The sequence below is a fragment of the Aotus nancymaae genome, unplaced genomic scaffold (genome assembly GCF_030222135.1).
Source record: "Aotus nancymaae isolate 86718 unplaced genomic scaffold, 86718_ANA_hifiasm-v0.15.2.pri h1tg000040l, whole genome shotgun sequence".
NCBI classification, from domain to species: domain Eukaryota; kingdom Metazoa; phylum Chordata; class Mammalia; order Primates; family Aotidae; genus Aotus; species Aotus nancymaae.
Window position 1 is genome coordinate 9,442,590 of NW_026988454.1, and position 12,194 is coordinate 9,454,783.

General features: G+C 44.4%; 1 protein-coding gene and 1 pseudogene across 6 annotated transcripts in view; both read right to left on the reverse strand.

Moving 5' to 3' along the window:
* The window catches only part of TULP4 (TUB like protein 4), a 294,657-nt gene that overhangs the window by 15,426 nt on the left and 267,037 nt on the right, over window positions 1-12,194 (reverse strand). For all 6 annotated transcript variants that reach the window (XM_064360504.1, XM_064360501.1, XM_064360503.1 and 3 more), the window contains 2 exons: window positions 11,927-12,161; window positions 2,002-2,146 (listed from right to left, as the gene is read on the reverse strand). In XM_064360504.1, the coding sequence (XP_064216574.1) occupies window positions 2,002-2,146; window positions 11,927-12,161 (380 nt within the window). The remainder of the gene's footprint in view (window positions 1-2,001; window positions 2,147-11,926; window positions 12,162-12,194) is intronic.
* On the reverse strand, window positions 3,006-6,575 carry LOC135268277 (ribosomal protein uL30-like; annotated as a pseudogene).

The window sequence follows — 12,194 nt, forward strand, 5'->3', positions numbered from 1 at the left end:
CCTCAGTCCCTTTATTTATAACATGGAGACACATAGGTTTAATGACAGTCTACCCCAAAGACAGTGTTATAAAAATGAGTAACATCCTATGAAAAAATGCATTAAGTCTCATATATACTGCTTTCAAGCCTGATGATAAACTCTGGGATCCTGAGGAATGGGAGGATGGCAGATTGAGCTCACTAAAGCTACGATCTGGAACAATTAGCCTGGCTTCTGGGTCCAAATGGTGAAAGGACAGCAGGAGGAGGTCCAGTCACAGGAAGATGGCAACTGAAGAGAACATTTACAAGTGAAAAATTTAGCTGCATGCATTAAATGTCCTCTCTGCTTACATAATGGAAAAAAGCACTTTGGAAATATAGGAACGTTCATAACGTTACACGCAATTTTAATAAGCTCTAGAACAAAGATGAAAAAAGACATTAATCAGATTGCTGGAGTAACTGGATATCTGCATATTTAAAAAATGAGCATTTACCTCTAATTCATACCAAACATAAAAATTAATCTATAAGCATGAAAGCTAAAACTAGAAAGCTGCTGGAAGAGAACCAAAGAAGGTCTTCGTGACCTTAGGGTAACCAAAGATATCTTGAACAGGACACAAAATAGCATTAACTTCAAAAGAAGAATGTGACATGCTGGACTATATGTCCAGCCATACATATATCTGACAAAGGATTCAAATCTAGAATAAAGGAAGAACTCTTACAACTCAGTACGAGAAAAACAACCCAATAATAAATTGGGCAGAAGACTTAGACACTTCACAAAAGAAGAGAGCCAAATGGCCAAGAAACATGTAAACTAAGCAGTATCCATCACTGGAGATATTAAAATTAAACTAAAATGAGATGCCATTACATCTACCACAACAAGGTAAAATTATTTCTAAAAAACGACAACAAAGCTGTCAATGAGGATGGAAGAAGCTGGGACTCTCCAGGAATTTACGCTTGGTGCAGCCACCCTGGAAGACTGTTCGGCAGTTTCTAGTATCTAACTTGTGACCCTGCAGCTCCTTTCCTAAGTTTATAGCCAAGAGAAATGAGCACACATGTCCACAAAAAGACTTGTGTAAGAATGTTGATAATGGATTTGTTAATAGCCTCAAACCGGAAACTACCAAATATCCATTGATTGATAAACAGAATAAACAAATTGTATAGTATAATCATTACAATGGAATACCATGGAGCAATAAAGAAAAACAAACTACTGATAGATGCAACAATGTGACTCTCAAAATCATTACACTGAAAGAAAAAAAAAAAGCTAGATACAAAGAGAACACATTGTTTGACCGTATTTATATGAAGTTCAAGAACAAGCAAAGCTGATGATGGAAGTCAGCACAGTGATTACTTCTAGGGAGTGGGCATCAAATGGAAGGAGCATAAGTGGACTTTCCTTTATCTTGAACTGGGGGAAGACACTGGTATAGCTCTTGCACACTGAGCTAGGTGTTTACGATTTGGACACGTGTATCTGTATGTAACTGATACCTTAGTTTTTCATGACATCAGAAAAAAAAATCACAGAATTAAAACTAGAAATCTTAGTGAAGAAAAAGGTTCTACAGTGGATGCGATGTGTTGATGTTTCCCAATTATGGTATTCTAGGCATCTTATCTGGCATTCTCTTCAACACATTACATCCACTGGAGAACCTTTTTCTTCCTTTTCTCAAACTATAAGAAAAAACACATTAGCCAGGAAGTGTGGCCACGCCTCTGCCACCCACCATCATTGCTAACCCCTAGAGAAGTTCTGAGGGTGTAGCAAACTTCTACTGGGTGTCTTTGTCTATCCCAAAGGAAAAACAAAAACAAATAGAAGTTGTAATTATTCCAGATAGAATCTTCTGGAAGAAAAGGCAGGGAGGATGCTCTTGCTCTGGACTCTTCTGGTCAGTTTCAACGGGATTCTGTTTGCAGGCACAAACACACATGTTCAGAGGCACAAGAAAGGACACTCACCCCTGAAGACTGAGATTACCTTGGGAGTTTGGGTGATTTGCTAGCTCTGGAGATTTTAGGAGATTTCTTGGCAGCCCAGTCATCACTCAGCTCAATGTCACTGGAGTCTGAGCAGTTGCAGCTGTCGATCACAGTAGAAATCAAGCTGTTCCCATAGATTTCATCTGGTAAAACACCAACCAGCAGATTTTAAGGGAAGTTCTATCAATTAGCCCCACCATTGATCATTACTATAAACTAAAAGACAGATGGACTCCACAGGCTATCATTTTAGACCTAGAGGTTGAAACAGAAAGAAGTTCAGCATTGTTTTCCTCTTTTACATTTTCTAAGCAGCAGTAGGCAATTACTTCTACTATTGTCAAAATGGGCATGGTATTTTAATGTCTCTAGGAATGTATAAAATAGACACTGTTTGCTAACAGCTGAAACCAAACTGGCTGTGCTGTGTGTCTCACAACACACAGGTGCTCACCCGGGTTCATGTGGACTTTCAGGTAGCCCCGGAACTTGGGCTGAGTGATGGGTTTGCAGACTCACTGATTCCCCTGAGAACCTGCTTCTGACCTGGGAAGGCCCTTGCTGATGATAGGCCTGCTTGAACTAAAGTCCTGACAGAGCCAGGTGCACTCCACTTAGGTCTGGGATGCTGTAAAGCCCCTGAAATTGCCACAGGTCTCGTGGTGGGGGCCTGGCTCTCCCACCTGGCGGAGCTGCTTGCCTGTGTAGCAAAGGGTGGGAGACCTGTGTGGTGGGAACTCCCAGGGTGGCTCTGGGTTCTTTTGTGGGTACTCTGCATGGGGTCTTCAGGCAGACCGGGAGATGATGTGCAGAGTGGGGTGACAGCAAAACTGTGGGGCAATGTTCCTCCTCCATGGAATTCCTCTCCCTCGCTGCCCCTCCTCACCTGCTATCACATCCCCTCACCACCCAAATCCTCCACACATCCCCCTCTACCGCCCCAGGTCTTTCCTCAGTGTGAGGACCCCATCTTTCCAGATTACTTTGTTTTGCTGACGAAAATCTCATTGCCTCAAGGATCTAAGGACCTTGCCAGGTAATAAAAAAGTGGAATCATTCAATCACAATGAAATAATTCATATGAGTGATTTTACCATCCAAAAGGGCTGTTTATATTTTAAAGGATGAGTTTCTTAATCCAAACCAATCTAGAAGTTTCTGAGCATTTGTTGGTGGCATCTGTGAACAAGGGCAGAAAAGCTTGGCAACACAAGCTCCTTAGAAAGGAGGCTGGCCCCAGGCTGTGTCCCCCACATCACCCCCTTCTTAAAGCACTCACTGAATCAGGAGGCAGGACACCCGGATCCAGCGAGCCTTAGTGAAGCCACAGTGGTGTGTGCTTGGGTTCAAGCAAATAAAAAGGCTTAACGGATGAGCTCTGAGCACTGTTTCATATGATTTAATTTAGGAGTCACTGGATCAAAGGAATCTCAGTCATGACTCAAGCATGCACGCAAGTCTACAGAATGTGCCTGTGTGTGTGAATTGAGGAAACCCAGTAAGACACCGTCCACTCAGCTCCTGACTCACTCATCAATGCCAGGATCCCTCAAATACCATGTCCCAGGTCATTTCCTCTATCCCTTCACTCATAACTACTCTTTTATTTTTTTATAGAGATGGGGTCTCGCTATGTTTCCCAGGCTCGTCTTAAACTCCTATACTCAGCCTCCCAAAGTGCTGGGATTACAAGCACTGAGCAACTGCATCCGGCCATAACTACTATTTTATTGTCTGTCATCGCAACCAGTGCAAATTCCACAAGGGAAGGAAAGTCATCTGTCCTGCCTCCTGCTTTAACCCCAGAGACTAGAACAATACCTGAGACTTGATAAATACCTTCTGAAAGAATGACGATTTTAGGGGTGGCATGAAACAGGCTTTCTGGAAATATGTCTAAGCCCCGCTTGTTTAGTGTTGTAATTCCACACGTGCAGGCACTGCCACTCTGACATCTGTCATCAGCACTAGAAATTCAGTGTGTGACATTAGCTCCACATTTGGGGAGGCTGAGGTGGTGGCTGGGTGTACTTCATACCTCTAGAGATTCTGTGTCATCAATTCATCACGGTCGTTCTGGAAAAAACATCTAAGCTGTAGAAAAACTAAGTTGGGATTGGTCTTTGAGAATTTAAGGATTAACTACAATGTCTGGGGCTTTATCTCTCCATTCTTTCAGTTTTCAAGAATGTGCTCATTTTTTCTGGGTTGAAGACTTTGTTTTTTTTTTTTTTTAATTTTTCTTTTTCTTTTTAAGGGACAAGTGAACATCTATTTTTGTGCCTTTCTTCCTATGTGCATTTCAAGTCTTTTTTACAATAAGGCCCCAAGAATCTCCAGATTCAGTTATGTCCCCGGGCTTGGATGACTGCTGCAGGAGTCTTAGGGAGTGCTGTACAAATGCTAGAGTTACTCATTTACCAACATGAAACCTGAGGATAGAAGATGCAACAAAGCAGGACTCCTTCCTCCATGGAATGTGCTGATTTCAGACAAGGCGGCAGCCAATATAGAAAATACCGGAATTTTCCCTTGGAAGTGGACTGTGATGAGGGGTGCTTGCCATGAACATAAGCTACTGTGCTTTCTTTTCTTTTTTCTTTTGAGACAGAGTTTTGCTTTTGTTGACCAGGCTGGAGTGCAATGGTGCGATTTCGGCTCACCGCAACCTCCACCTCTCAGGTTCAAGCGATTCTCCTGTCTCAGCCCCCCTGAGTAGCTGGATTACAGGCAGGCACCACCATGTCTGGCTAATATTTGTATTTTTAGTAGAGACGGGGTTTTACCATGTTGGTCAGGCTGGTCTCGAACTCCCGACTTCAGTTGATCCACCTGCCTCAGCCTCTCAAAGTGCTGGGATTATAGGTGTGAGCCACTACACCCGGCCAGCCATTGTCTTTTCTTTGAGCCTTCCTTTCCAGTTTTTTGAAGATAAAGCAGGAAATAATCTTCTCTGAAGAAACTTGATAAAAATTCCCCAAAAACCAAAAACATATGCTTCCACTTAATTGTTAAAAATTTGTTACAGTTTGGCACCTGGGTCTAGTTCAGCTGGCTGATAAGCTGATTGATGCGTTCACCCTCATAGCCAGGTGTGCCCATCTCCTTGAGGAAGACTATTCTATTTTTGGTAGCATGATGGGCCACTGAGAGGTCGAAAGGGCATAAGAACCATGAGATCTCCTGAAAATGCTTCCCCAGGAAGGCAATTTCATGAATAAAGTCTTCCAAGCAAATGACACCAAACTTCCCCAGGTGCTCCTCAATCACTGTGTTGTCTGTTAGAGAGTTGGCCTTATTCTTGGGCTTGGCTTGTCCACGTTTCAAAATGAGTTACTGGACAGACTTTAAATTTGGAAATCCCCAGGTCACATAAGGTTCCACCATATGCAGCATTTTTAGTTTCTAGGGGGTGACTTTTACAAAAACACCATGAAAAATTTTCTTTAGGTGAAGTCTTGCATGGTTCTCTGCACCAGTAAACTCACGCCATCAATCCTTTTGATGCATACAACAAAGGTCAAGGAATGTTTATCTGGCAATTCCAAGGCGTGAGGTTTCCCTTCTAGTCGTCTGACACGCACCTTGTCACGTGTCTGCCGCTGGGAATCATGTGGGAATGATTCCAGTCACTTAAACCTGGGCCCTTTTCCTTTCCTCTGCTCCTTCTTTGCCAAAAAGTGTCTGCATTGCCTGGGTGGCTTTGAGTGCTTGATAAGCCTTTCTCTTCTTCAGGAGATTTTCTGGAACCAAAGGGATTTTTCTTTGCTCTTGCTCTGCCATCTTTCTCGTGTTGCAGCTACTCTGTGGTTTTTGCTTTTTTTTTTTGAGACAGAGTCTCGCTCTGTTGCCCAGGCTGGAGTGCAGCGGCATGATCTCGGCTCACTGCAATCTCCACCTCCTGGGTTCAAGCAATTCTCCTGTCTCAGCCTCCCATGTAAAGACAGTCCCATCCTGTCTCAGCAAGTAGCTGGGACTACATGCGTGCAACACCACACCCAGTAATTTTTGTATTTTTAGTAGAGACGAGGTTTCACCATGTTGGCCAGGATGGTTGAACTTCTGACCTCAGGTAATCCGCCTGCCTTGGCCTCCCAAAGTGTTGGGATTACAGGCATGAGCCACTGCACCCAGCCATTTTTTGTATTTTAGTAGAGACAGGGTTTCACCGTGTTGCCCAGGCTGGTCTTAAACTCCTGAGCTCAGGCAATTCTCCCGCCTTGGACTCCTAAAATGCTAGGATTATAGGAGTGAGCCACCACGCCCAGCTTCCTGAATTAGACATCTCTTTAAAATAAAATCTTTAAAAACTGTTTTAATGGCTTTTAAGTATACACTCCGAACATGCTCAGGCTACTATAACAAAATACCATAGACTTGGGTGGCTCCAATAATAGAAATTGTTTCCTCATACTCTGGAGGCTGAAAGTCTAAGAGTAGGGTGCCAGCGTGGTTGGATTCTGGGGAAGGCTTTTTTCTTGGCTTGCAGTTGGCTTCTCCTCAGTATATGTGCATGAAGAAAGATGTCTCTTTCCTTGTCTTTTTATAAGGCCAACAGTCCTATCAGATTTGGACCCCACCCTTATGGACCCCACCCTTATGATCTTCTTTAATTTTTTTTTTTTTTTTTTTTTTGAGACGGAGTTTCGATCTTGTTACCCAGGCTGGAGTGCAATGGCGCGATCTCGGCTCACCGCAACCTCCGCCTCCTGGGTTCAGGCAATTCTCCTGCCTCAGCCTCCTCAGTAGCTGGGATTACAGGCACGTGCCACCATGCTCAGCTAATTTTTTGTATTTTTAGTAGAGACGGGGTTTCACCATGTTGACCAGGATGGTCTCGATCTCTTGACCTCGTGATCCACCCGTCTCGGCCTCCCAAAGTGTTGAGATTACAGGCTTGAGCCACCGCGCCTGGCCGACCTTCTTTAATTTTAACCTCCCCCTCCGGAAGTCCTATCTCTAAATACAGTGACACTGGGGGTTAGGGCTTCCCAATATGAATTTTGGGAGTGCCATGGGGGCACAATTCAGTCCACAGGATTCTACCCCTGGCCACTCTCAGATTCCCATGCAAAATATATTCCTTCTATTCCAAAAGCCCCCAAAGTCTTAACTTGTTCCAATATCAACTAAAGTCCAGAGTCTCATTTAAATATCACCTAAATCTGATTTTGGTGAGACCTGAGGTACAATTCATCCTGAAGCCAAATTGATCTCCAGCTGTGAACCTGTGAAACCAGAGAAGTTTTGTGCTTCCAAAATACAATGGTGGGACAGGCATATGATAGACATTCCCATTCTGAAGAGGAGACACTGGAAGTACGGAAGTGGTGACAGGTTCCAAGCAAATCCAAAATCTGGCAAAGAAAATTCCACTGGATTCTAAGGCTTGAGTAGAGGTCCTCTTTGGTTTGATATCCTGTCCTCCAGGCCTATTGGGGTGTCAGCATCACCCTCACAGCTCTGGCAGGGGTCCTGCCCCCAAGGCTCTGTGCAAAGGATATCTGGCCTGCTGAAACTGGGGAGGTGGACCTGATGATCTCTGAATCACTTGCATGGTTATTTTTTCCTCTTCTTGAAGAACGGTGCATATTAGAGGCCAAACAGCTCCATGATCCCAGCTGGTCAAATATAACAAGTCCAACAGCCTTCCTTCCTCTCATCCTGTTTCCATCCACTTCAGTTCAAATTGGCAGTTATCTCTGTTCATATAATTTCATAAGCTCTTTATCAAATGACAGTCCAGCCACAACTTTGGTATTTTCTTCAAAATGTATTCAGTACTTATTTTTTTGCAATATGAATAGCCTAAACATTTTCTAAATCTAAATCTTCGTCTTTTATCTTAACAATTCCTTCTTCCATTCATGTTTCTCCTTTTGCATTTTACTATAAGCTATCAGGAGGAACCAAACTGCTCCTTCAATACTTCTTAATAATTTCTTCAGTTACATATCCTATTTAATCACTTGCAAGTTCTACCTTCCACGAAACACTGGAACACAGTTTACCCAAATACTTTGCTTTATAAAAAGGACCACCTTTCCTCCAGTGTTCAATGTGTTCTTCATCTTCCACTGAGACCTCACCAGAATTGCCCTTAGCATTCGTATTTCTAGCATCCACCTCAGAACTCTTCCAGCCTCGATCCATTACCCGGTTCCAAAGCTTCTTCCACATATTTAGAGACTTGTTACAACAGTACCCGTTTCTTGGTACTGAAATCTGTATTAGTCAGGGTTCTCCAGAAAAAAACAAACAAATCAGTATTATGTGTGTGCGTATATACACACACACACATGCACATGCACGTGCGCGCGCGTGCACACACACACACTCTCACACACTCTAACTGGCCCATTAGATTATGGAGGGTGAGCAGTCCCAAAGTTAGGGTGCCAGCACCTGCTTCGTGGTGCAGGCTTTGCCCCTGGCTTGCAGATAGCCACCTTCTTGCTGTGTCCTCCTATGTCCTCTCCTTGGTGCTCTGCGTGTTGAGAAATCTTTCTCCTTTTCTTCTCATAAGGCCAATAACTAAATCAGATCAGGACCCACACATAGGAACTCCTTTAACCTTAATCTCCCCTAAATGTTCTACCTTCACAATGGTGGTCTGGATTCCAATATATGAATTTTAGTGGAACATGATTCAGTCCATAGCAAGATCTGGCTAACATTCCTTTAGAAAATGTGTGGGCCAAGTGCAATAGCTCATGTCTGTAAATCTCAGCACTTTGATGGGCCAAGGCAGGAGGATTTCTTGAGATCAGAAGTTTGAGACCAGCCTGGGAAACATAGTGAGGCCCTGTCTCTACAAAAAACAAAATTAGCCAAGTGTGATGATGTGTGCCTATTATAGTCTCAGGAGGTTGAGGTGGGAGGACCACTTGAATCCAGAAGTTCAAGGTGTGCTATGATCATACCACTGCATTCCAGTCTGTCTCTTTAAAAAAAAAAAAGCAGGGAGGTGGCAGTGGTAGAGGGAAGTGGCTGGGCATGGTGGCTCACACCTATAATTCCAGCACTATGGGAGGCCAACATTGGAGGATCTTGAATCCAGGAGACTGAGACCAGTTTGGGCAACACAAGGAGCCCCCATCTCCACAAAAATAAATAAAATAAATTAGTCACATGTGGTGGTGCACACTTGAGATCCTAGCTACTTGGGAAGCTGAAGTGGGAGGGTTGCTTGAGCCTGGGAGTGCAAGGCAACAATGAGCAAGGATTGTACCACTATACTCCAGCCTGGGAGACAGAGTAAGACCCTGTCTGAAAAAAAAAAAAATTACTGGGACTCAAGGTATCTACTAAAAATATACACACTGGTAATTTTGAGGAACATATCTGCCAAGTCACTTGATAGTGGATCACAAACTTCAGTGCATAAAAATCACCTGAGAAACCCATTAAATTGCATGTTTCTAGGCCCCACCCAGCTCTAATGAATCATAATCATAGGGTGAGCTTAGGAACCTGTTATTTAAATAAGCATCCCAGGCGATCTGCATGGAGCTGGTAGTGCATGGAACACATTTTGAGAAACAATGATATGGCAGCCTGAATGAATTAATCAACTTTTAATGATAAGAAATTCCTGGACAGGCACAGTGGTTCATGCATGTAAATCTTAGCACTTTGGGAGGCCAAAGTGGAGGACTGCTCGAACCCAGGAGTTTGAGATCAGCCCGGGCAACATGGTGAAACCCTATTTCTACAAAAAATACAAAAATTAGTTGAGTGTGGTGCACACCTGTAGCCCCAGCTGCCCAGGAGGTGAGGTGGGAGGATCGCTGGAACCTGAGAGGTTGAGATTGTAGAGAGCTGTGATGGCACCACTGCACTGCAGCCTGAGCATCAGAGCAAGACCCTGTCCCATCATCCCCCCAATAAAAAGAAAAAAATCAATTCCTGGTTTCTCAATGTCAGGACTCTCTTCCTCCTCTGAAACAGTTTGTATATGCCATTCAGGTGGCAATTAGTCATATCGTGCCTTGTGACCTATCTTCTATTTTTGTCATCAGGTATTTAAAACCTGATTTTTTTAATTAAACTTTTCAAGTGCTTACATTGTCTTATCACCCAAAAGGGTTTCGAAACTGCTTGAAAGCAGAGATGCCCTGGTATTGCTTAATAATAGGAGACTCAAGTACCCCACACAAGGTAGGCACTGACGAAATATCTGTCAATGTGCTTTACTTGATAGCTTTTAATTCTTTTAATTATAAAAATAGAACATCTTATTCCCCCAAAGGACTGTGGGCAACTGAGTGGGTCTGTGTTTGATACAAGCTGATAAACATGAACAAGAAGGAAGAAGGCATTTGGGGTAGCCAGGTCAGGCTTCAGGCAGGCCTTGTCTTTGGGTGCTCCACAGCGCAGCCTCCTGCCCTGCCCACTTCTTCAGTGAAGGATTTATGCACACACAGGGAAATAAACAAGCTCTTCACCTAAGTTATCGTCAATACTTAATCTCAATATAGATTTTATAAAATTGTACCCAGGGGAGGAACCTTAGACATCGTGAGAACACCTGCTGCAAACCTGGGCTCAGGGCCTGCCCCACGGCCCCCACCCCAGCCATCTCTAACCATCAGTAGCCCTTCTTCTTTCCCCTGAAACCATGTTTTCCTCCCATCTGAACATCTGCTTCACTCTCTCCTGTTTTTCCCACTGTACCTTCCCTCCTCCTGAATCTGTCCTCTCCCTCCTTTCAGTCTGCCTCCCTAACAGCCCCAATTATGCTAGTTGCTTTCTTTGTTCTTGGCACTAGCTTGTCACGAGTCAAAAGACAGAAAAAATGGACTAATAGCTAATATTGACAGGTAGTGTTACTATTTTCAATTTCTCACGGTAGCATGGGTAGTAGAGTATCACTGCAGATGCTGAGTAAATAAAGGCTGCCAGGCAGAGGTGGGGCAACTGTGTACAGCACTGAGTACAGGTCGAGAGTGAGCAAGCCCACTACACTGTGACTTGGGATGACTGGTCGGGCCACATGTCACACTAGCTCCAGGCTGTAATGAGAGACAGGGCCTAGACTAATGGGCAGGGGAGTGAACTGGAGTGAGGAAGTGACAAGAGGAAGCATGAACTAATGCAAACAAATCCAATTCCACTGGGGGCACAAAGACGACTCAGTTCCCTTCCCCCAGGCCCACAGAATTCAGCGGGGCAGAGCATGGAGCACAATGACTAGGTGTGCTGTTCATTCTGCAGTAGGTGATGGGCAAAGTATCACAGGGAGGTGGCAGACTGAGCTGGCAGTGACTGATGGGTACACGGACACTAGGCTAGCACCAAGTGGCACACATACACACAAAAGAACAGTCCCTTCCCTCTGAAGCTTATGATCCCAGAGAAGTGAGCAGGGAGCATCTTGAATACATTAACTGAGCAATGAAAATCAGCGTAGGGAAAGGTTTTTAGAAGGACAGGGTGATCGTCATTAGTAATCAGCTAAAGGCAGTTAACACTGGATTAGGGAGGGCAGGAGGCTGAAGGTTTGAAGATTTTAATTTTATCGCCCACTCTGGGAGGGCAGGGACTGCATCTTATTATTTTCAAGTTGCCTCAATATTACATAAAGGCACTTGATGATGAATACTCAGTAACTGTGAAGAGGAAACCCTCACTTCAGGAGGCCTGTGCCAGCTTCCTCTGGCCTGAGAGCCGATGGTTCCTCTACCCACAGCCCCCAGCTATCCACTGTTCATGGAATATGATTAAAAACCTGTCAAAAAGTACCTTTAGAGAACTGTTCATTTCAATGGGATTTTGGAAATGTTGTAGCTTCAAGGATGTTCCACACTAGCCACCACAGGCTCACATTCCATTAGCAGGCATTCTCTTTGCATGGGGTGTAAGGCCTAACAGCCCATGCCCAAAGAAGAACAAGGACCCAGTCCCTTGGGCAAGGGGCCCACCTGGTTTGCTATCTGTCCGCGGGTCCATGATGACGAACTCCGGCCGCAACTTGCTGATGCGCCGCCCTTTGAGGATGGGCACGAGCCCGCCCAGGTACTCCAGGTAGAGTGTGTAGCACGGGCCACCCACCTCCGGGTCGTCCTCTGTGCGCTTCATGGTGCAGTGGAGACGCTCGTTGCCGGCTGAGGGGTAGCTGACAAAGTCTCTCATGTTGTTAGGATCTGGAATTGGGGGCTGGAGGATACGGGAAGAAAAGGAAGAGCTGGG